We start from the raw sequence: 26,246 nt of genomic DNA on the forward strand, positions 1-26,246 counted from the left end.
CTTGAAAGTGGTGGTGTTCCCATGTATCTGCTGCCCTTGTCCTTCTCAATGGAAGGTGCTGTCTGAGGACTTTTGGTGAATTTCTATGGTGTATCTTGTAGATAGTACACACTGCTGCTACTGAACGTCGGTGGTGGAGGGAGTGGATGCTTGTGGATGTAGTGTCAATCATGCGGGCTGCTTTGTCCTGGATAATGGCAAGCTTACTGAGTGTTATTGGAGCTGTACCCATCCAGTCAAGTGGGGAGTATTCCATCACACTCCTGACGTGTGCCTTGTAGATAGTGGACAGTCTTTGGGGAGTAAAGAGGTGTGATACACACCACAGTATTCCTAGCTTCTGACCTGCCCTTGTAGCCACTGTGCTTATGTGGTGAGTCCAGTAAAGTTTCTGGTTAATGGCAACCCCAGGAAATTGATAGCGGGGGATTCAGTGATGGTAACACCATTGGAGATAGTGAGGACTGCAGATGCTGGTAAGTCAGGGTTGATAAAATGTGGAACTGGGAAAAGATCAACAGGTCAAGCAGCATCAGAGGAGCAGGAGACCCAATGTTTTGACCCAAGGATCCTGCCTGAAAGCAGTCCAGTATGAGGGTCCTGCCAGAAACATCGACTCTCCTGCTCTTCTGATGCTGCTTGATCTGCTGTGCTTTTTCCAGCTCCACACTTTATTGACAATGGTAACACCATTGCTGAAAATGTGTTGCTGGAAAAACGCAGCAGGTCAGGCAGCATCCAAGGAACAGGAGAATCGACGTTTCGGGCATGAGCCCTTCTTCAGGAATGAGGAAAGTGTGTCCAGCAGGCTAAGATAAAAGGTAGGGAGGAGGGACTTGGGGGAGGGGCGTTGGAAATGTGATAGGTGGAAGGAGGTCAAGGTGAGGGTGATAGGCTGGAGTGGGGGTGGGGGTGGAGAGGTCAGGAAGAAGATTGCAGGTTAGGAAGGCGGTGCTGAGTCCGAGGGATTTGACTGAGACAAGGTGGGGGGAGGGGAAATGAGGAAACTGGAGAAATCTGAGTTCATCCCTTATGGTTGGAGGGTTCCTAGGCGGAAGATGAGGCGCTCTTCCTCCAGCCGTCATGTTGCTATGGTCTGGCGATGGAGGAGTCCAAGGACCTGCATGTCCTTGGTGGATTGGGAGGGGGAGTTGAAGTGTTGAGCCACGGGGTGGTTGGGTTGGTTGGTCCAGGTGTCCCAGAGGTGTTCTCTGAAACATTCCGCAAATAGGCGGCCTGTCTCCCCGATATAGAGGAGGCCACATCGGGTGCAGCGGATGCAATAAATGATGTGTCTGGAGGTGCAGGTGAATTTGTGGCGGATATGGAAGGATCCCTTGGGGCCTTGGAGGGAGGTAAGAGGGGAGGTGTGGGCACAAGTTTTTCATTTCTTGCGGTTGCAGGGGAAGGTGCCGGGAGTGGAGGTTGGGTTGGTGGGGGGTGTAGACCTGACGAGGGAGTCACGGAGGAAATGGTCTTTTCGGAACGCTGATAGGGGAGGAGACGGAAATATATCCCTGGTGGTGGGATCCTTTTGGAGGTGGCGGAAATGACGATGGATGATACAATGTATATGGAGGTTGGTGGGGTGGTAGGTGAGGACCAGTGGGGTTCTGTCCTGGTGGCAATTGGAGGGACGGAGCTCAATGGCGGAGGAGAGGGAAGTGGAGGAGATGCGGTGGGGGGCATCGTCGATCACATCTGGGGGGAAATTGCAGTCTTTGAAGAAGGAGGCCATCTGGGTTGTACGGTATTGGAGCTGGTCCTCCTGGGAGCAGATGCGGCGGAGACGAAGGAATTGGGAATACAGGATGGTGTTTTTACAGGGGGCAGGGTGGGAGGAGGTGTAGTCTAGGTAGCTGTGGGAGTCGGTCGGTTTATAGTAAATGTCCGTGTTGAGTCGGTCACCCGAGATAGAAATGGAAAGGTCTAGGAAGAGGAGGGAGGAGTCTGAGATGGTCCAGGTGAATTTGAGGTCGGAGTGGAAGGTGTTGGTAAAGTGGATGAACTGTTCAATCTCCTTGTGGGAGCACAAGGCAGCGCCGATACAGTCATCGATGTAGCGGAGGAAAAGGTGGGGGGTGGTGCCAGTGTAGCTGCGGAAGATGGTAACACCATTGACTATCAAGAGACTATTGTCTCTTATTGGAGATGGTTATTGCCTGGCATTTGTGTGGGGCAAAGATTACTTGCCACTTGTCAGCCAAAGCCTGGATATTGTCCAGATCTTGATGCATTTGAACATAGACTGCTTTAATATCTGAGAAGTTGAGAATAGTGCTGTACATTGTGCATCATTCATCAGCAAACATCCCCACTCTGACGTTATGATGGTGGGAAGGTCGTTGATGGATCAGCTGAAGATGGTTAGGCCTAAGTCAGTATTCTGAGGAAGTCCTGCAGAACATAGAACATAGAACATAGAACATTACAGTCCAGTACAGGCCCTCGATGTTGCGCCAACCTATCATACCAATCTGAAGCCCTTCTAACCTACACTATTCCATGTATGTCCATATGCTTGTCCAATGACGACTTAAATGTTCTTAAAGTTGGCAAATCTATGACCGTTGCAGGCAACGCATTCCACACCCTTACTACTCTCTGAGTAAAGAAACTACCACTGACGTCTGTCCTATATCTATCACCCCTCAATTTAAAGCTATACCTCCTCATGCTCGCCGTCATCATACTTGGAAAAAGGCTCTCCCTGTCCACCCTATCTAACCCTCTGATTATCTTATATGTCTCTATTAAGTTACCTCTCAACCTTCTTCTCTCCGACAAAAACAGCCTCAAGTCCCTCAGCCTTTCCTCGTAAGACCTTCCCTCCATACCAGGCAACATCCCAGTAAATCTCCTCTGCACACTTTCCAAAGTTTCCACATCCTTCTTATAATGCGGTGACCAGAACTGTACACAATACTCCAAGTGCAGCCGCACCAGAGTTTTGTACAGCTGCAGCATAACCTCATGGATCTGGAACTCGATCCCTGTATTAATAAAAGCTAAAACACTGTATGTCTTCTTAACAACCCTGTCAGCCTGGGTGGCAACTTTCAAGGATCTGTGTACCTGGACACCGAGATCTCGCTGCTCATCTACACTACCAAGAATCTTACCATTAGCCCAGTACTTTGCATTCCGGTTACTCCGACCAAAGTGAATTACCCCACACTTGTCCGCATTAAACTCCATTTGCCACCTCTCAGCCCAACTCTGCAGCTTATCCATGTCTCTCTGTAACCTACAACATCCTTCATCACTATCCACAACTCCACTGACCTTAGTGACGTCTGCAAATTTACTAACCCACCCTTCTACGCCCTCATCCTGGTCATTTATAAAAATGATGAACAGCAGTGGACTCAACACCGACCCTTGTGGTACACCACTAGTAACTGGTCTCCAGGACTACCACCCTCTGTCTTCTTTCAGCAAGCCAATTGCTGATCCAAACTGCTTTATCTCCCACAATCCCATTCCTCCGCATTTTGTACAATAGCCTACTGTGGGGAACCTTCTCGAACGCCTTGCTGAAATCCATATACACCACATCAACCGGTTTACTCTCATCTACCTGTCTGGTCACCTTCTCAAAGAACTCAATAAGGTTTGTGAGGCATGACCGAGCCTTCGCAAAATCATGCTGTCTATCCTTTATCAAATTATTCTTTTCTAGATGATTATAAATCCTATCTCTTATAACCTTTTCCAACACCTTACCAACAACTGAAGTAAGGCTCACTGGTCTATAATTACCAGGGTTGTCTCTACTCCCCTTCATGAACAGGGAAACCACATTTGCTATCCTCCAGTCTTCTGGCACTATTGCTGCAGACAATGACGATTTAAAGATCAAAAGCTCGGCAATCTCCTCCTTGGCTTCCCAGAGGATCCTAGGATAAATCCCATCCGGACCAGGGGACTTATCTATTTTCATACCCCGCAGGATTTCTAATACCTCTTCCTTGTGAACCTCAATCCCACCCAGTCTAGTAGCCTGTATCTCAGTATTCTCCTCGACAACATTGTCGTTTTCTAGAGTGAATACTGTCGAAACATAGTCATTTAGTGCTTCCCCTATCTCCTCTGACTCCACACACAACTTCCCACTACTATCCTTGATTGGACCTAATCTTACTCTCGTCATTCTTTTATTCCTTAAATACCTACAGAAAGCCTTAGGGTTTACCCTGGTCCTATCCGCCAACAACTTCTCATGTCTCCTCCTGGCTCTTCTGAGCTCTCTCTTTAGGTCTTTCCTGGCTACTTTGTAATTCTCAAGCCCCCTAACTGAGCCTTCACATCTCATCCCAACATAAACCTTCTTCTTCCTCTTGACCAGAGATTCCACTTCCTTTGTAAACCATGACTCCGCGCTCTACAGCTTCCTCCCTGCCTGACAGGTGCATACTTATCTAGGACACACAGGAGCCTTTCCTTGAATAAGCTCCACATTTCTAATGTGTCTATCCCCTGCAGTTTCCTTCCCCATCCTATGCTTCCTAAATCTTGCCTAATTGCATCGTAATTGCCTTTCCCCCAGCTGTAACTCTTGCCCAATGGAATACACCTATCCCTTTCTATCGCTACATAACAGAATTGTGATCACTATCACCAAAGTGCTCACCAACTTCCAAGTCTAACACCTGGCCGGGCTCATTACCCAGTACCAAATCTAATGTGGTTTCGCCCCTTGTTGGCCTGTCTACATCCTGTGTCAGGAAGCCCTCCTGCACACACTGGACAAAAACTGACCCATCTATAGTACTCATACTATAGTGTTCCCAGTCAATATTTGGAGAGTTGAAGTCCCCCAAGACAACTACCCTGTCTTTGTCACTCCTATCGAGAATCATCTTTGTTATCCTTTCCTCTACATCTCTGAAACTATTTGGAGGCCTATAGAAAACTCCCAACAGGGTGACCTCTCCTTTCCTGTTTCTAACCTCAGCCCATACTACCTTAGTTGACAAGTCCCCAAACATCCTTTCTGCAACTGCAATACTGTCCTTGACCAACAATGGCACACCTCCCCCTCTTTTACCATCTTCTCTGTCTTCAGTTGTTGAAGGTCAGTCATCTCATCTCCAGATGTCCTGGAGCTGAGATGACTGACCTTCAACAACCACAACCATCTTCTTATATGTCAGATATGGCTCTAACCTGTGGAGTGTTTGCCCCGTGATAGCTATTGATTTCAGTTTTGCCAGGGCTCCTTGATGCCACACTCGGTCGAATGCAGCCTTGATGTCAAGGGCTATCTCTCTCCCCTCCCCTCTGGAATTCAGCTCTTTTGTCCATGTTTGAACCTAAGGCTGTAATGAGGTCATGAGCTGAGTGACCCTGGGGGAGCCCAAAATGGGTGTCACTCAGCAGGTTATTGCTGAGCAGGTGCTGCTGGATAGTACTATGGATGACACGTTCTATCACTTTACTGACGATGGAAAGTAGACTGATGGGGTGGGAATTGTCTGGGTTGGATTTGTCCTGCTTTTCATGTACAGGACATACCTGGGCAGTTTTCCACATTGTCGGGTAGATGTTGTAACTGCACAGGAACAGCTTGGCGAGGGGAGCAGCACTTTCTGGAGCACAGGTCTTCAGTACTGTTGTCGAATGTTGTCAGGGCCCATAGCCTTTACAGTATCCAGTACCTCCACCTGTTTCTTGATCTCACGCGAAGTGAATCGAATTGGCTGGAGACTGGTATCTGTGAGGCTGGGGACCACTGGAGGAGGCTGAGATGGATCATCCACCCAGCACTTCTGGCTGAAGGTTGCTGTAAAAGCTTCAGCCTTATCTTTTGCGCTGATGTGCGGGGCTCTTCCATCACTGAGGTTGAGGATGTGTGTGGAACCTCCTCCTCCAGTGATTTGTTTAATTGTCCACATTCACGACTGTGGCAGGACTGCAGAGCTTAGGTCTGATCTGTTGCTTGTGGGATCATTTAGCTCCGTCTATCACTTACTGCTTATGCTGTTTGGTGGCTTCGCCAGGTTGACACCTCATCTTCAGGTCTGCCTGATGCTGCTCATGACCTGCCCTCCTGTACTCTCCATTGAACCAGGGTTGATCCCCTGGCTTGATGGTAATGGTTGAGTTGGGGATATGCTGGGCCATGAGGTTAAAGATTGTGCTGAAGGACAATTCTGCTGCTGTTAATGGTCCACAGCACCTCATTGTTCCCCAGTCTTGAGTTGCTAGACCTGTTTGAAGTCTGTCCCATTTAGCACAGTGATAGTGCCATACAACACAATGGAGGGTATTCTCAATGTGAAGGTGGGTTAACTGCACGGTGGTCACTCTTACCGATACTGTCATGGACAGATGCTGTAGGAAGAATATTATTAAACTGGAGATGGACAGAAAACATTTACCAAGATGTTGCTGGGAATGGAGGGTTTGAGTTATAAAAATCGGCTGGATAGGCTGGGACTTCTTTCACTGGAGCTTAGGAGGCAGAGGGATGACCTTGTAGAGGTTTATAAAATCATGAGATGCATGGATAAAGAGAATAGTAAGGGTCTTTCCCCTAGGTTGGGCAAGTTCAAAACTCGAGGGCTTATTTTTAAGGTGAGAGGAGAAAGCTTTAGAAGGGACATGAAGGGGAGCTTTTTTGCACAGAGAGTGGTTTGTGTGAGGAATGAACTTCCAGAGGAAGTGTAGAATGCAGGTATAGTTACAACATTTAAAAGACATTTGGATAAGTTCATGAATATGGAGGAACATGGGCCATCCCACCTAGATCCACCCCATCCCTGTAACCATGCATTCTCTATGGCTAACCCACCTAGCCTGCACACTCTGGACAATTTCCCATATCCAATCCATCTAACCTGCAGATCTTTGGATTGTGGGAGAAAACCCATGCAGACACGGGGAGACTGTGCAAACTCCACACAGACAGTCACCCGAGGGTGGAATCAAACCCAAATCCCTGGGGCTGTGAGGCAGCAATGCTAACGACTGAGCCACCTGGCCTGGCCTCTACTTCTCGTGTCAGTGCAACAATTCCTTCAGCAGCAAATACATTAATCAATATTGTTAAGTCAAAATTCAACTTTGGAGGGATGTGAGCCAACCTCAGGTAGGTAGGACTAGTTTAGTTTGGGGTTATGGACGACCTGGACTCGTTGGACCAAAGGGTCTGTTTCTGTGCTGTATGATTCTGTGATTTGACTCTGATGTCTTCATATGAACTATCACACACTTTGTGTGAGAACTCATGTGTTGTTGAGATCCGTGTATCAAAACAAGCATATCTCAAATGTAGCCGTCATCTCAATTCTGAACCTGGATTGTACAATCAGTCACATCTTCAGTGACAAATGGTGCAGGTTCATTGATTTGCAGTCCTTCCTTTTTAAAAACATATTACACACAGATGAAAGTTTAGGAATTCTGCCAGTACACTGTTTCTGTCCATTTGGTATTCAAAGAAGCATTTGTCTGCAGTCTGCATGCAATCAATTATTATCTTTTATTGCTTGTCATGTCGATCAACACATTCACCACTCTTATCAAAACTAATTATATGCAAGAGAAAGTGGCCGTGTACTTACATAGTTTTCCGCAAGGTCAGGGTGCAGGTAATCAATTCCTGCATTAGAACAATAAGTAGGTTACATAAACGGAATTCAAATTTGTAAAAGAAGGTGCTATAAACTGATCCAATTACATTTTTCAGCAACTTTGAAGGGGTTTGAAGTATTGAGAAACTGCATTTAAATCATCTGGAATAAAAGGTGTTTGCACAGTTCTGGTGAAAGCTGGGGGTATGAGGGCCATAAAAGCAGAAAACCTCAGGAACTTTACTTGGATGAGCACTTGAAATGTCATAACATTCAAGGCTTATGAGGTGGTACAGACTTGATGGGCCGAAGGGCTTCATTTGTACTGTACGGTTCTCTGATTTTATGTCTGCAGATGCTGGAAATGCGAAACAAACACAGAGCATGCTGGAGAAACTCAGCAGGTCTGGCAGTATCTGCAGTGAGAGAAATAAAATTCAACATTTCCAGTCCAAATTACTCTTCTTCAGAACAGTTCTATCACTTAGTGACATCCGTTATCCATTGTGTAACATTCAAATAGAACAGAGATTGACGGATGCTGGAGAACTGAAGCAAAAAACAGAAATTACAGGAGAAACTCAGCAGGCCTGGCAGCATCTGTGGAGAGAGAAACAGAGTTACTATTTCAAGTCTGGTGACTCTCGATCAGGACTCGTCTAAGGTTTTTCATCTTTGATGAAATGGTCAACATGCTGATGGTTTCTTTCTTGGGCATCAACTTTTAAGAGTTCTGAAGGACAGTCATACCAGACTCAAAACATTAACCCTGTTTCCCTCTCCATTCCAGATTTACTGAGGTTCTCCAGCATTCTCTGTGTTTGGTCAGAATCCTTATTCTGTGGATGAGGGCCATTCGGCCCATAGAGTTCACACTGGCCCTCCGAAGCGCATCCCACCTAGACTCACCCCATCTCTGTAACCATGCATGCCCCGTGGCTAACCCACCTAGCCTGCACACTCAGGACAATTTCCCATGTCCAATCCACCTAACCTGTAGATCTTTGGACTGTGGGAGGAAGCCCATGCAGACATGGGGAGAACGGGCAAACTCCACACAGACAGTCACTCAAAGGTGGAAGCAGCAGTGCTAACCACTGAGCCACCGCGCTGCCCTGGCCTCTGCTCCTTAAGTCAGTGCAACAATTCCTTCAGCAGCAAATACATTAATCAATATCGTTAATTCAAGTGTTGTGAGTTTAAATGGCAATTATAACTGGGGAAAGACATTTAATGCATTTGCTTCCTTCTCAGAGATGTATTATCCATTCAAACAAACAGAGCAACATGTAAGCACTTCACTGTCAAGAGCAGCAAATGTCATTAGCCCTTACCATCATCCATGATTGCGATGGTTACTCCTTTTCCAGTGTAGCCCAACTCCCACGCTTCAGCCACATTCAGGTCCAAACCAGGAGTCCCATCAGCTTGCCCCGTGTTGACCTGTTTCAGCAGGAAAAGATGTTACTACAGTTGCACCCATTTCTTACTCAGATCTCAATCCCGATTCCAACCCTCCCTGCCCTGGTTGGGGGGAGAGGTGAGGGGGTAAACTTGGGGGCTGGGGCAGCCCGTGGAAATAAAGCCCCTGGCACATGAAGTCTCCTGGGCATTCTTTTGCAATTCTCTACCCCGGAGAGCAATGACAGCTCAGTCATGGAGTAGATTCAAGGCAGAAGTCAAAAGATTAAAGCAAGCAATAGATTTCTGGATATTAAAGATTTCAAGGGTATAGTGCAGGAAAATGACCGGGTAAAAGAGCCATAGTCTGGTTGAATGGCCCAGTATCCTTGAAGGGCTGAATAGCCTGCTTTACTCCTATCTTTCAAGGTCCCTCACTGCAGGTAGGTGGGGTGGAAAATCTTCCTCTTGAATATTACCATCAGGAGGGGCTTGGTCTGACACCTTTGTGATGGACACAAACATTAGCTGAAATGGGTGCAATCTCAGATGACAGCAGTAGATTGGGACCGTTATGGGGATTGGGATCAAAAGGATTCAAAGTGAACCCCAGCTCTTTCGTTCCTTACCTTTGCTCCATTTCAGGGCCAGGGACTTCCTCCTCCAGTCCTCACTGAGACCTCTACCCATTCCCAATCCAGCCTAGCCTCTTTAATCTCAACTGCAAACCCTGGGAGTTCGAGTGGCTCCTGGGTCAGGCAAATGCCTTTTCTCATCATTCCTCGAAACCAAAACCTAGTCCCTCTTTCCCAGAATGAGACGTGATCTTGTTGAAACATATAAGACCTTGAGGGGAACTTGACAATGAGGATGATGAAAGGATTTGTCTTCTTGGAGGAGAGACTGAAACTGAGGAACACACGTTAAATACATGGACTCTCCCATTCAAAATCACGATGTGGAAAATATTTTCTTTTCCCTCTGGAGGGTTTTCAGTCTTTGGGAACTCTCTTCCCTCGAGAGAGGGAGAGTTGGGGGTTTTTGAATACTTTTAAGGCTGGGGTGAACAGATTCATGACTAACAGAAATCAAAAGTTAATGGGAAACCAGAGTTTATGATTAGCTATGGCGTAGATCGACACCAATTCCTTTGAGGGCGACAGCTTTATTTAAATAATTTGATCATCAAAGGTGGATATCCCTAATTGCTCTGGAGAAGCACCATCTTTGAACTTTTAAATTTTCTTTTTAGATTGCTTATACTGTCGAAACAGGCCCTTTGGCCCATCTAGCCCTCTGAACAGCAACCCACCCAGACCCATTCCCCTAACACTACATGCAATTTAGCATGGCCAATTCACCTAACCTGCACAGTTTTGGACTGTGGAAAGAAACCCACACAGACATAGAGAGAATGTGCAAACTCCACACAGACAGTTGCCTGAGACGGGAATTGAACCCAGACCTCTGGCATTGTGAGGTAGCAGTGCTAACCACTGTGCCACCATGCCACCCCAGCAGTTCTGCAGTGGTTCATAAGCTTTAGGCAGTTCAAGAGGGTATTGGATGATTATATGGATAGAAATGGTGTGCTGGGACTTCGGGAAAAGGCACTGGGATAGCATTCTGCACATACAATGGGCTGAATGGCCTCTGTCAGCACTTCTGTGACCTACAAGGCCCTTGGGGAGGGGATTCCAGGACATTGACCAGTGACAGTGAAGGAACAGCAATATATTTCCAAGTCAGGACAGTGGGTGACTAGGAGGGGGACTTGCAGGGGGTGGTGTTCCCGGGTATATGCTGCCTTCTGGATGGTAGAGGTAGATGGTAAATTGGAAGCTGCTGGTGAGTTACTGCAGTGCATCTTGTAGATAAAAAGGTAGAAGCAATTTAAACTTAATATGACAAGTTAGTATTAGCAATGGTGAGCACATAAATGTGGATCATACTGAAAACCCATCTGGTTCACCATGTCCTATGGGGAAGGAAACTGCCATCCTTACCTGGTCTGGCCAACATGTGACTCCAGACACATTGCAATATGATTTACTCTTAACTACCCTCTGAAATGGCTAAACAATTAAGGCCCTTTCAGAGTTGACATAAATGCTAAATGCTATTCAATCCCTGGGAATTAGGTAAAATAGAATCCCAATGAATATGAAAATCCCATTCTCATTTTGATAAACAAAAGTTCATTTCCAATTGGGAAATAAAGAAACAATGAAAGCTGGAGGATGAATATATTGTGGGCGGCACGGTGGCCCAGTGGTTAGCACTGCTGCCTCGCAGCGCCAGAGACCCGGGTTCATTTCCCGACTCAGGCGACTGACTGTGTGGAGTTTGCACATTCTCCCCGTGTCTGCGTGGGTTTCCTCCGGGTGCTCCGGTTTCCTCCCACAGTCCAAAGATGTGCAGGTCAGGTGAATTGGCTGTGCTAAATTGCCCGTAGTGTTAGGTAAGGGGTAAATGTAGGGGTATGGGTGGGTTTCGCTTCGGTGGGTCGGTGTGGACTTGTTGGGCCGAAGGGCCTGTTTCCACACTGTAATCTAATCTAATCTAATCTAAAATCTAATCTAATCTCATTCTTTTGTTCTAAGTCTTGCTCCCCTAGACAAATCCCGTCACCAAGTCTCACATATGCCCACCCCTCAGATAGCTCTTTCCTCATCACTGCTGGGTTCATAGCCTGGTGTTTCCTATCTTTGGGAGATGGCACCATTGGCACACAATGTGCAGCAGGTTGACAGGACCAATCCTGTCTCAGGATAATTGGGGAGGGGCAAAACATGATGGCCTCACCCAGCTGTGTCCAGTGAAGAATTTCAACAAAGGCACATAAACAGTGGCAAACATCAAACAGACATAAAAGAGATGTAGGTAAGTCAGATGGTGCTTACAAGATACCATTGTTTAGTAAACAAAGGATCATTCATCATGATACCAATTTCACGAATACTCCGATATCCTCGCTTCCTTCTATTAAATGCTTCTTGCTGCATGGCATGTTTTACCTGCAAGAGAAATCATCTGTTTGAGGGCATACAGAAATATTGGTTTAGGTTTAAAGATTCATGAATTAAAAATTTCAAACCGACTTGTGATGTTTTATTTGCTGATGGAGAACTCAATCTGAACACGGAGATGCGTTTCCTTGACACTATATTCTCAATACACCTTTAAACAAATACCTAGATCAGGCTCAGCCATGGCCTTGCACTTTACCATTCACCTTACAAAGAAACAGGTAATGATGGACAGCAAAGGAGTCAAAGTTCCAACTAATCTGTTGCACACAATGCGGATACCTTGTGTATTTCATACTGCCCCTCCTGCCAACTGGCAGTGTAAAGACAAAAAGATAAAAGACAAGGGCACCATTGAGAAAGAGTGAAGTTGGGTAGCACCATCACCAAGGCAATGCAGAGTTCACAGTCTACAGCAGGATGCATCAGGGATCTCTGATACAGGAGATCAAAGGACCTCCTCGATCACTCCTACCAGGTTATAGAGTCATAGAGATGTACAGCATGGAAACAGACTCTTCAGTCCAACCCCGTCCATGCCGACCAGATATCCCAACCTAATCTAGTCCCACCTGCCAGCACCCAGCCCATATCCCTCCAAACCCTTCCTATTCATATACCCATCCAAATACCTCTTAAATGTTGCAATTGTACCAGCCTCCACCACATCCTCTGGCAGCTCATTCCATACACGCACCACCCTCTGCGTGAAAAAGTTGCCTCTTAGGTCTCTTTTATATCTTTCCCCTCTCACCCCAAACCTATGCCCTCTAGTTCTGGACTCCCCGACCCCAGGGAAAAGACTTTGTCTATTTATCCTATCCATGCCCCTCATAATTTTGTAAACCTCTATTATGTCACCCCTCGGCCTCTGACACTCCAGGGAAAATAGCCCCAGCCTGTTCAGCCTCTCCCTGTATCTCAGATTCTCCAACCCTGGCAACATCCTTGTAAATCTTTTCTGAACCCTTTCAAGTTTCACAACAGCTTTCCGATAGGAAGGAGACCAGAATTGCACGCAATATTCCAACAGTGGCCTGACCAATGTCCCGTACAGCCATAACACTGTTGAATCCATCCCCCAGACACGTTTAACACAGAAAAACATCCCAAGGCATTTCACAGAAGCATATACATAAAAATCACAAATAAACCTGTTGCACTATAACCTGATTTGGAGCGGCCGGTGTTGGACTGGGGTGTACCAAGTTAAAAGTTACACAACACCAGGTTATAGTCCAACAGGTTTATTTGGAATCACTAGTGCTGCTCCTTCATCAAGTGGTTGACTGAAAGCTAGTGCTTCCAAATAAACCTGTTGGACTATAACCTGGTGCTGTGTGATTTTTAAGTTTATCCCAGTCCAACACCTGCACCTTCACATTACATATAGCACTGAACCACTGAAGGACATTTTAGGAAGTTTAAGACCAGGTGCTTAACAAAGTAAATATAAAAGACAGTATTCCAGAAAAGGGAAAGACAGCGAGGTTTACAGAGGGAATGCCAGAGCTTCGGGCCCAGACAGCTGAAAGAATGACCACCAAGAACGGAATGATTCAGATCAGTGGATGGACAGGTGGCCAGTATTAGAGGGTCGTAGGAAATCAGGAACCTTTCTGATGACGATTCTCAAGAGAGTGAGGTAAAATCTTTCAAAAAGCTAGAGGTTGGTGACAATCATCTGTTTCCAAACAAACTGATTCTGCAAAAGGAAGTTTCCACAGCCGCACAACAGCCTCCATCGGTGAAATGAAGGGCAAACCGTTGTGAAATTATGGTGTCAGATTAAAGGCCGGAAGACAGAGAGAAAGGCATTTCTTGATGATAATGGCCTGTCATGTTAAAGCAAATAACCCTTCAACATTAACTTTTCTTCATTTATTTATATATATTTATTACCCATCTATGGTTGCTCCTTGAGAAAGTGGGGGTGAGCTGCAGAGTCCACATTCTGCAGATTGTGCCATAATGCCCTTAGGGAGGGAATTGCAGGATTGTGACCCAGTTACAGTGAAGGAACGGTGATATATTTCCGAGTCAGGATGGTGAGTGGCTTAGAGGGGAACTTACAGAGGGTGGTGTTCCCATATATCTGCTGCCCTTGTCCTTCTAGATGGAACGCATCACAGGTTTGGAAGGTGCTGTTGGAGAAGCCTTGGTAAGTTACTCCAGTGTACCTTGAAGATGGTACACACTGCTGCAACTGAGTGTCGGTGGTGGAGGAAGTGGATATTTGTGGGTGTGGTGCCAATCAAGCAGGTTGCTTTGTCCTGCATGCTGTCAAACTTCTTGAGTGTTATTGGAGCTACACCCATCCAGGCAAATGGGGAGTATTCCATCACACTCCTGACTTGTGCCTTGTAAGTGGTGGACAGGCTTTGGAAAGTCAGGAGGGGAGTTACTTGTCACAGAATTTCCAACATCTGAATTGCCAGAATTCTGGAAGTAATGAGTCCAGGATTGATATTGGGAAAAAAATTCTCTGTATTTACACAGCACCTGCTTCAACCATAGGCTTTTATAGCCAATGAAGTACTTTGAATTGTATAGAAACGAAACCAGAAATTGCCAGAAAAGCTCAGCGGGTCTGGCAGCATCTGTGAAGAGAAATCAGAGTTAACGTTTCGGGTCCGGTGACCATTCCACAGAATGGACCCTAAAACGTTAACTCTGGTTTCTCTCCACAAATGCTGCCAGACTTGCCGAGATTTCCCAGTGATTTCTGGTTTTGTTTCTGATTTATACGGCATCTGCAGTTCTGTCAGTTTTCACATTGAGGTGTAGTCCTTGTTATAAAGTCATAAAGTCATAGAGTCCTACAGCACAGAGACAGGCTCTTTGCCCCAAACTGGTCTATGCCGTCTATGCTAACCCCATTTCCCTGCACTTGGCCCACATCCCTCTAATCCTTTCCTATGCATGTATATGTCCAAATGCCTTTTAAATGTTGTTAATGTACCTGCGTCAACCACTTCCACTGGCAGCTCATTCCATATGCACCCCACCCTCTGTATAAAAGAGTTGCCCCTCAGGTTCCCTTTTATTCTTTCCCCTCTAACCTTAAACTGATGCCCTCCTATCCTTGATTCCCAGCGCGGGGAAAAAGACTGAATGCATTCACCCTTTCAATGCGTCTCAAGATCTCATACGCTTCCACAAGATCCCCCCTCAGTCTCCCCTCTGTGATACAGGATGGGATTATAGGGACCATCAGCCTTGGACCTGCACTGAGAATTATTTACACATGAACATTTCAGGTGCACGCACGTGTGACCACGTAAAAGGTTACTGAGGAAATTGGCGGCAGTATAATTCAAGGCACAGGTGGGAGAAGAAGATGGAGCACCCAATTATCTGGTGCTCAACCCCCATACACTGTGCCCTGGCACTGCACTCAGTGCCCTCGCCACATGTGCGGTGACGCTGGTACCGGGACCCAGCTGAAGAACACTCTCCCACAGAATTCTTCAACGGCATCCTGTCTCACACACTCATCTCTGTATCCACTCAACGCTTTATTCAACGGCACTTGTCGTGACTTTTAACAAAACTGCAACCATTCCAACCTGTCCCAATTCCACTCGCCAGATCATAATCTAGAGGGCATAGGTTTAAAGTGAGAGGGGAAAGATTTAAAAGGGACCTAAGGAGTAACTTTTTCACACAGAGGGTGGTGCACATATGCAAGTGGTGTAGGCTGGTACAATTACATCATTTAGAAGGCATCTGGATGGGTATAGGGTTTAGAGGGATATTGGCCAAGTGCTGGCAAATGGGACTAGATTAGGTTAGGATATCTGGTCGGCATGGAACGAAGGGTCTGTTTCTGAGCTATACATCTCTATCACTCTATGATTCTAAAGTAAGATCTCATTTCTACTCACCATCCTCACTCACTATAAGAATAGGAACAGGAGTAGGCCATTCGGTCCCTCGAGCCTGCTCTGCCATTCAACAGGATCATGGCTGATCCAAGATTTTTTATGTCCAACCTCCTGCTCTTTTCCCATAACCCTTCCTTCTCCGACTGATCAAGAATTTATCTCAGTCTTAAATATAAACAAGGACTCTGCCCCCACAGTTGTCTCTGCGGCAAGGAATTCCAAAGACTCACAACCCTCAGTGAGAAGAAATTCCTCCCCATCTCCGTCTGAAATTGGAGCCCCATTGTTCTGAGACTGTACCCTCTGGTCCTAGCCTCTTCCATGAGGGAAAATATCCTGTCAGCAATGACCCTGTCAAGCCCCTTAAGAATCCTCCACCTTCATTCACTGCCTTCACTCACTCATGGCTTCATACACCCCCACCCAACCTGCTTCCTGGTCACCCTATTCCCGATCTTGTATCTGCCAGCCTCCCACTCACTCGCAGGGAACGATAAACAGCAAAGAGGCAGAGCAGTGAGAGGGAGGGAGAAGTGATGAGGGGAGGTTTTGAGGCAGAGCTGAAAATGTGTTGCTGGAAAAGCGCAGCAGGTCAGGCAGCAGGTCAGGCAAGACAAAGTATATGAGCAGATGTCTGCATTATTTATGCAAATCACAGCGCAGAAAGATCTTTTGTACAGTCAAAGATGATGCAAAGACTGATTGTACTCCTCTCATTGCGATCTGCATCTAGCTATCAATGGATTGAACACTTTTTCAGGCAAGATTTGGACAGATTTTTAATCAGTAGCATCATGTGGAAAAGGAAGGAAAGAGGGTTTGAGGGTTATCAGACCAGCTGTGAACTCATTGAATGGTGGAGCAATGTCAATGGGCTGAATGGCCTACTTCTGTCTTAGGTATTATGGTCTTTTGGTCAATCTTTTGCTCTCTTTCCATTTCTGGCTAAATGGAGTTGGGGTACAGACGGACCCTGACCTGACTGAATGGCAGAAAGACCTCCTCCTGTTCTTATCAAATTCCAGCCAGTGTGATAAAGAAAAACAAACACAGAGCAGCCAAAGATGATGGCATCAGCTTTTTGTTGTCAATGTACATTGCCAGGTGACTCCCAATTTGGAAATACATTAACCTTGACAGTTCATTGCAACCCCAGAATCCAAGCCCACACTTTACAAAAACTCCTCACCGAGGCTACCAACCATCTAGCAAAGACCTGCAGAATTCAGACACTGTGGATACCTCTCTGACGCACCATTCAATGGTGAGCTCGTGACGCAGAGTGATGCCAGCAGGGTTGGTTCAATTCCCGCGCTGGCTGAGGTGACCATGAAGGACTCTTCTTTTCAACCTCTCCCCTTACCTGAGGCGTGGTGGCCCTCAGGTTAAACTACCACCAGTTGTCTCTCTGTAATTAGACAGAGCAGCCCTATGGGCTGGTAAGACTATGGTGGCTTTGCACTTTCCTTGAGTTATTCCTGGAATGGATGGGTTAGTTTATTGGGAAAGTTGGACAGGTTGGGTTTGTATCTGCTGAAGTTTAAAAGATAAAGAGGTGACTTGATTGATTAAAGATCCTGAAAGGATGCAGGTGGCAATGATGTTTCCATTTGTTGGAAGAACTAGAACGAGGGGATCGCTGTTTAAACTGATGGGTCACCCATTTAAGACAGAGTGCAAGGGAATTTTTTTCTCACAAAGTGGGGTTGGTGGTTCTTTGGAATTCTCTTCCTGAAAAGTTGGTAGGAGCAGAGTCTTTGTGTAGTTTTCAGGCAGAGGTAAATAAAGGTAGCGATTATACCTGCACTCGCTTTCTGAGCATTTTAACTCAGTACCAATCTCCTTTTCCCCATTACCCTGCACATTGCTCCTATTTAAATAATTATCCAATGTCCCTCTTGAATGCCTCAATTGAACCTGCCTCCCCCACATTTCCAGGCAGTGTATTCCACACCATAAAAACCTACTGGGTGAAAATGCTTTTTTTGCCTCATCTCACAATTACTTCTTTCATAAACTATTTTGAATCTGTGCACTATAGTTCTCCATCTATTTGAATGGTGAAGAGCTTATGCTCGAAACGTTGAGTCTCCTGCCCCTCAGATGCTGCCTGACTCGCTGTGCTTTTCCAGCACCACACTTTTTGACTGGGAAGAGTTTCTCCCTATTCACTCTGACCAGCCCCTTCATGATCTTGAAAATCTCTATCCGATCTTCCCTGAGCTTGCTCCTCTCCAAGGTCCTCACTTCTTCAACTCTTCCTCCTCAATGGAAGGTCTCATCCCAGGAACCATTGGTAAGTGAGGAAGGGTCGGGGGAAGGGTGATGGAAGTTAATCGGGGGTAGGTGGAACCATGGAGTGATCAAATCCACAATGGTGTGGCTCAGTGGTTAGCACTGCTGCTTCACAATATTGGGGACCCGGGTTTGATTCCACCCTCGGGTGACTGTCTGTGTGGAGTTTGCACATTCTCCCCGTGTCTGCGTGGGTTTCCTCCGGGTGCAGGTTAGGGGGGATTGGCCATGCTAAATTGTTCAATTTCGGTAGATTGGCCATGGTGTAGTGTCCAGGGAATGTGTAGGCTAGGTGAGTTAGTCATGGAAAATGTGAGGCAGTGAAGATAGGGTGGGGAGGCATTTTGCAGGTTTGATTCCGACCCGATGGGCTGAATGGCCTCTTTCTGCATTGTAGGGATTCCGTGATTGTAATATTATCGATTGGCAGAACAGGCTTGAGAGGCTATCTGTTTTTCTCCTGCTCCTAATTCTGGTATTGATATAACTTATCATTTATATCATTCTAATCTGCCATATCCTCATCTGCACTGAAGGTATTGAGAGGCTCTGGTGTTGAGGTGGGCCTTACATTGCTGAGGTTCAGTTGTGATTGTCAGCAGGTGACTTGACTGATCCAACCACGACCCCACCTTCAACTGACCTCCAGACAAGTCTACACCTTCCCCCCAGCCCCTGCCCACCCCGCCCCCACAATTTTCCAGAAGGCACAATGCAGATAAAACTCATCATCCCTCCCCCAAATCAATTGTCTCACTGTTACTGTGTGAGCATGTGGAAGGCAGGAACAAATGAACGAAGCAGTGAGTAACACGCATTGAGCAGATTTTCACCCCTTTATTGTTTTCATTTTTGTTGGGACGGTTTCCTTACTCTAGTGGCTTCATGTAAAATCTCTTCTCCATGTTTGTTACAACACTCCAGCTGACAAGAGCCAGAAATTCAAAAGCATTCAATCTCTCCAAAGGCGAGTTAAGTGTCTGGAGCAGTCATAAAGCCACAAACTCTGCAATATTCTGTGTTGAATTGTAAAAAACTAAAATAAAGTACATGATCTATTTTCGCCACTGTAAATAGAATGGTAGTGATTCACACTTGAGGATGAGATTGACTGGGCACTTGAGAAAGATTGCTCCAATGATGATGATTTGGACACAAACACTTCTACCCAGGCCTCTAGAAAGCAGACTTAAAAGCGAAATATTCACGAGGCAAATAAGGAAAACTGATGGTGTCATCTATTCTAAGCTGTTAGGGTGTGTTTTCCTGAAATAATGTTGGAAAAGGCTGTGTTTACCACCACAGAAACTTCAGAGGCTACACTCACTGCCCAATGCAGTCACAGTTCCTCTGATATTACTGCTACATGAATTTGCCTACGTCAAAGAATAAGACCGCTTACAGTGTTCATTTTACAACGTGTGAAATTAATTCAGTCCAAATCTTTGGTTTGTGATTTGCTCACTGCCCCACTCCCAAGACTTGGCTACATCACTCATTATCTCCTGGCTGCCTCAAAACCTCTAGGAGAAAGTGAGGAATGCAGATGCTGGAGATCAGAGCTGAAAATGTGTTGCTGGAAAAGCGCAGCAGGTCAGGCAGCATCCAAGGAGCAGGAGAATCGACGTTTCGGGCATGAGCCCTTCTTTAGGAATTTGTGATTTCAAATAACCTTTTGGACTATAACTTGGTGTCGTGAGACTTCTGACTTCTGTTCACTAATGTCCTCTAGGGAAGGAAACTGCCAACCTTACCTGGTCTGGCCTACATGTGACTCCAGACCCATAGGAATGTGGTTGACTCTTAACTGCCCTTTGAAATGGTTCAGAGAGCCATCTAGTTTATAAGGGATGGATAATAAATGCTCACCTTGCCAGTGTCTCTCACATTCCATGAAAGAATAAGGGAAGAAAATATGTACTTTAACACCCACAATTTAACATAGTCCGAGAAAAAGCAATACCAAACTTTCTCAGCATGCAAATCACATCCACACCGGCCTTTATCTGTACCACAGTGAAACTGTACAGATGAGACAAAATGTCACTCTCTTCGCTCCCACATCTCCTTTTGTAATGATGTGAGCCAGCCCCGCAGTAAATTCAAAGCAAACTGTATCTGATGCAAATTACATTTGATAACATTCATACAAAATTAGAGAACAGAAATGGACTTTTGAATTATCAGGTGCTTTCAAGGGTTATGTTTTATTCTTTCTGAATTTGTTCGCTAAGGCTTGAATGATTGTTTTTGTTCCCTGCTGATTAGCTGACCACATTATGAGTTGTTGCCTAGGTAACGGCTGCTGAAGGCTGGAGAAGCATTAGCTTACCCTTGGGTTCTTTTCCAGATAAAGCTTGTATCGAGTATTGCGTCTTCGCCTGGCCTTTGGAATACCGTTATGAGCAAAGTGATAGAGTCCATCTCCAAATGGGAGCTGTAGCAAAACAGAAAGTGTTTAATCAATACCTTACTGTCAACGCTGTGGCTGTCCCATGAATTTTGTATGGTATCTTCAGTTGAGAATAAATGTCTACACTCTTTCGATTTTCGCTTTCACTAGAAGCATCCTAATCTAATTCTTCGAGTGGAAATCAGACCCATGGTGGAAGGACTTCACATTTAAGTCTCCACCCAATTTCAAGTCAATGAGTACAGAATCACTACAGTGTGGAAGGAGGCACTTCGGCCCATCAAGTCTGTACTGACCCACTGAAGGGCAACCCTCCCAGACACCCCATCATGTCCCATAGCCCCACATTTCCAAAGGCTAATCCACCTACCCGACACATCCCTGGACACTTTGCCATGTCCAATTCACCTAACCTGCACATCTTTGGACTGTGGGAGATAACTGGAGTACCCGGGGGAAACCCACGCAGTCACGGGGAGAACGTGCAAACTCCACGCAGACAGTTGTCTGAGAGTGGAATCAAATCTGGGTCCCCAGCGCTGTGAGGAAGCGGTGCTAACCACTGAGCCACTGTGCCAGCTACAATAGAGTATGGAGAGCAAAACCAGCATTTCACCTGGTCCCACAGCGGCCCCAATGTAGTGATTCCATTTACAATGCCTCCTTCAAACTCTTTGCTCTACACTCAATAGATTTCATGCACTAGCTCTTTGCACTTTCTGGAAAATGCCAGACTGCTACAGAATCATTTTGTGTTACACATGTAATCTATTGGTGAAGAATCTTCAAATAATTCACTATACTGGAGAATAGTTTAACCCTTAAGAAGCTACATGTTTGATAAAGTTGGACTTCTTGTGCGTTCATTTTGCATTTTGAAGTGAGATTGAGTAGATTGCATCTATGTTCATTGGGGCCTGGAAGAAACAAAGGTCAAAATCCTTAATGGGCTTGACAGGGTACAACATGCACCAATCCATCCCTTCAACATTCACTAGATCCACTGTGCGGTGCATGGGAGCAGCAATGGGTACCATCTACAAGATGCACAGCAGCAACTCACTAAGGGATCCTTAGACTGTACCTTCTAAACCCATCACCTCTGCTATCCAGAAAGACAAATGCAGCAGATACATGGGAACACCAAGTTCCCCTCCAAGCCACTCACCATCCTGTCTTGGGAATATATCACTGTTCTTTCAGTGCCGTTGGGTCAAAATCCTGGCACCTCATTTATTCACTCGTGGAACATGGATATCATTGGTTGGGCCAGTATTTATTGCCCATTCCTAGTTGTGGTGGTAGTGGTGAGCTACCTTCTTGAAGTGCTGTGGTCCACATTATAGATTTCCAAGTCAGCATGGTGAGTGGCTTGGAGAAAAGCTTGCAAATAGTGGTGTCCCTTCATATTGCTACCAATGTCCTTGCAGGTGGAAGTGTTTGGAAGGATCTTTATTGAAGTCCCTCCCAAACCAAGTATTGGTGTACCCACACTGCATGGCCCTACAGCAATATAAGAAGGTGACTCACCGCTAGCTTCTCAAGTTCAACTCGGGATGGACAATAAATACTGGCCCAGCCAGCAATCTCCACATCCCATCAATGAATGAAAAAATGGTCCTTATAATTTTAATGATTATAAATGGAGAATATATATATTTGGAAAAGGTGCGTAGAATCAAACCAACTAGAATGGCATTGAATATTGGAAGAGATTGCCAAAGGAAGTGGTTTAAAGGGAATCTGGATGGATATATGAATAGGAAGGGTTTAGAGGGATATGGGTCAAATACTGGCAGATGGGACTAGATTAATTTAGGATATCTGGTTGGCATGGATGAATTGGACCGAAGGTCTGTATCCATGGCTGTACAACTGTATGTATTACTCTAGATGTTATTCAATGAGGTAGTGTATACATTGCTTAAGGATCTCTTTTGAGGTTCACACTTTGTAGCCAAACATCACCAGTGTATTACTGTAACTGTACGTTGCTCCATCTGAAATACTCGCTTGCCTAACAGCAACACATCCACTCCCATGAAATACATAGCTGTAACTTTTCACATGGGTATCTTAGCTTTACATCCAAATTACTGCAATTACAGTGTTCAGTTGTCACAATGAAGCAGATGAGAGGATCAATCATACCTTAACAAATCAAATGAAGTTTTTTTCAATTTGAATCATTAAATTAAAACAGGTGATTTAGCACCACAGTGTAGACTTGAAAATAAACAGTAAAATGTGGAATACAGGCTGACTGAATACTGTGGAAATTGACTCTGTTTTACCTTCTAGTTGCATGTTTACTGAGCTCTCGCTTTCTTCCCTTTGGCCAATGTCAGAATATTTGTTACTCGACAATTGCACACTTCTCATTTAAGTGGGCACCTTTACCAGGTCCTCACTCTTTCAGGTAACTTGATGCATCATCCATTCTCTCCTGTGCATTCTGTGGAGTTGGCATGACTTATTTCCAGTTCGTGACTTCACTACCAATGAGAAGAGAGCTGCCTATTCCCCTTGGCTAACCCATTTCACTTTAATAGCTCATTTCCAATTTGATTGATAACTCCTCACTTCGGTTCCTGCTGGAGTCATACATTGCAGCACAAGTGAAAACAGAAAGCGTGTGCAGAGAATGAGGCCATTCTGTCCATTTGGTCCTTCTTCGCCACCCCGCCCCATCCTACCCTCCAGTTCAAGGTGTAAGACGACACCAAAGTGTTTTTTCAAATACGTTGAGGGTTTCCACTTCATTCGCATAAGAGAGTTCCAGAAATTCTGAGTGAAAAGATGTTGTTTTTGACTTCCCTGTAATCCATATTACTTTAAATCTAAACCTCCTGGTTATTAATCTCCCTGTGCAGGGCAATACATCCTTCCTATTCACACTCTCTAGGTCCCTCACACTTACCGGTAGATGCTTGGCACTTCTTGTCTGAATCACAGAATTGTTCTGATGCAGAAGGAGGCCATTCAGCCAACTGTTCTATCCCCTAGCACCAATCTCCTGCCTTTTCCCCACATCCCTGCATCCCATTCTATCCAAATAATCATCCAGTGTCTGTCTTGATGCTTCAATTGAACCTGCCTCCATCAAATTTCCAGGCAGGACATTCCACACCCTAACCAGCATGTGAGGATTTTGATCACGTCATCCTTGCTTGGTTTACACATCACTCTTAATTAGATTAGATTACTTACAGTGTGGAAACAGGCCCTTCGGCCCAACAAGTCCACACCGACCCTCCAAAGCGCAACCCACCCATACCCCTACATGCACCCCTTTTTACCTAACACTACGGGCAATTTAACATGGCCAATTCACCTAACCTGCACATCTTTGGACTGTGGGAGGAAACAGGAGCACCCGGAGGAAACCCACGCAGACACGGGGAGAATGTGCAAACTCCACACAGTTAGTCACCTGAGGCGGGAATTGAACCCGGGTCTCTGGCACTGTGAGGCAACAGTGCTAACCACTGTGCCACTGTGCCACCGTGCCACCCATCATCTACAGCCTCTCATTCTTCCTCCTATTAAGAATGGGAAAAACTTCTCCCTATCTATTCTATCCAACTCACTCATGGATGCCCCTCCTATAACCACAAACCTCACCCCTATCTGATCCTTTGAGTAATTTTGGCCCATTTTTTGCTCTCCTTCTCTCTCTTTAAATGAAGCCCACATTGCTATTTTCTCCCCACGCCCTTTTATATTCTTCATTAACAACAGCTCCAACAACACTCAATAAGCTTGATACCATCCAGGATAAAGTAGCCCTTTAGATTAGCACAACATCCACAAACATCCGCTCCTTCCAACATTGGTGCCCAGTAGCAGCAGTGTTTACTATCTACAAGAGGCACTACAGAGATTCACTAAAGATCCTCAGGCAGCACATTCCAAACCCAGGAGCATTTCCATCTAGAAGGACAAGGTCAGCAGATACATGGGAACACCACCTCCTGCAAGTTTCTCTCCAAGCCACTCCCCATCAAGACTTGGAAATATATCGCTGTTCCTTCACTGTCACTGGGTCAAAATCCTGGAACTCCCTCAGTAACAGCAGTATGGGTGCCCCTACACAAAAGGGGCAATAACAGTTCAAGAATGCAGCTCCTCACCAGCTCCCCAAAGGCAATGAATCAAATTGAATTAGCTTTATGTCGAGAGTATGTTGTTGGAAAAGCACAGCAGGAATAATGAAGGGTTCCAGCCCGAAACATCAATTCTCCTGCTCCTTGGATGCTGCCTGACCTGCTGTGCTGTTCCAGCAACACACTCTCAACTCTGATCTCCATCTTCTGCAGACCTCACTGTCTCCTGAATTAGCTTACAGATCCTAGAAATAAATTAGAAAATAGAGAAAAATAAAGTTCAGAATAACAGTCCTTCCAGCCCAGTCTACTTTGGCAGTTAGCCACCATAGCCGGGCCTTGATTCATGTCCATGGTCAGGCCGTGACTCCAGTCCACAACCAGGCCTTGACTTGAGACCACAGCCTGTCCTTGACTCCAGTCCACAGTCGGGCCTTCATTCCAGTCCAAAGTCAGGCCTTGACTCTAGACGATAGTCAGGCCTTGACTCCAGACCACAATTGGGCCTTGACTCCAGACCACAGCCTGTCCTTGACTCCAGACCACAGCCTGTCCTTGACTCCAGTCCACAATTGGGCCTTGACTCCAGACCACAACCAGGCCTTGACTCCAGTCCACAACAGGCCTTGACTCCAGACCACAGCCTGTCCTTGACTCCAGTCCACAGTCGGGCCTTGACTCCAGTCCAAAGTCAGGCATTGACTCCAGACCACAGTCGGGACTTGACTCCAGTCCATGGTTGGACCTTGACTCCAGTCCACAGTCGGGCCTTCACTGCAGACCACAGCCTGTCCTTGACTCCAGTCCACAGTCGGGCCTTGACTCCAGACCACATTTGGGCATTGACTCTAGTCCCCAGCCTGGCCTTGACTCCAGACCAGGGTCAGGCCTTGACTCCAGTCCACAGTCGGGCCTTGACTCCAGACCACAGCCAGTCCTTGACTCTAGACCACAGTCAGGCCTTGACTCCAGACCACAGTCGGATCTTGACTCCGGTCCATGGTTGGACCTTGACTCCAGTCCACAGTCGGGCCTTGACTCCAGACCACAGCCTGTCCTTGACTCCAGACCACAGTCACGCCTTGACTCCAGACCACAGTCGGGCCTTGACTCCAGTCCATGGTCGGACCTTGACTCCAGTCCATGGTCGGGCCTTGACCCCTGTCCACAGTCGGGCCTTGACTCCAGTCCATGGTTGGGCCTTGACTGCAGACCACAATCGGGCCTTGACTCCAGACCACAGTCGGGTCTTGACTCCGATCCATGGTCGGACCTTGACTCCAGTCCACAGTCGGGCCTTGACTGCAGACCACAGTCAGGCCTTGACCTCAGACCACAGCCTGTCCTTGAACCCAGACCACAGTCGGACCTTGACTCCAGATCACAGTTGAGCCTTGACTCCAGTCCACAGCCTGTCCTTGACTCCAGACCACAGCCTGTCCTTGACTCCAGACCACAGTCGGGCCTTGTCTCCAGACCACAGTCAGGCCTTGACTCCAGTCCATGGTCGGACCTTGACTCCAGTCCATGGTCGGGCC

General features: G+C 46.2%; 1 protein-coding gene across 1 annotated transcript in view; it reads right to left on the bottom strand.

The window, feature by feature from the left end:
- Positions 1 to 26,246, bottom strand: part of pcsk2 (proprotein convertase subtilisin/kexin type 2) — a 104,667-nt gene that overhangs the window by 46,760 nt on the left and 31,661 nt on the right. Inside the window, exons 2-5 of the mRNA XM_043696651.2 lie at positions 20,522 to 20,626; positions 11,882 to 11,995; positions 8,912 to 9,020; positions 7,569 to 7,606 (exon numbers count right to left, since the gene is read on the bottom strand). Of these exons, the coding sequence (XP_043552586.1) occupies positions 7,569 to 7,606; positions 8,912 to 9,020; positions 11,882 to 11,995; positions 20,522 to 20,626 (366 nt within the window). The remainder of the gene's footprint in view (positions 1 to 7,568; positions 7,607 to 8,911; positions 9,021 to 11,881; positions 11,996 to 20,521; positions 20,627 to 26,246) is intronic.

The sequence above is a fragment of the Chiloscyllium plagiosum genome, unplaced genomic scaffold (assembly GCF_037043375.1).
Source record: "Chiloscyllium plagiosum isolate Xiang-an unplaced genomic scaffold, Cpla_swu_hap1 HiC_scaffold_10, whole genome shotgun sequence".
NCBI classification, from domain to species: domain Eukaryota; kingdom Metazoa; phylum Chordata; class Chondrichthyes; order Orectolobiformes; family Hemiscylliidae; genus Chiloscyllium; species Chiloscyllium plagiosum.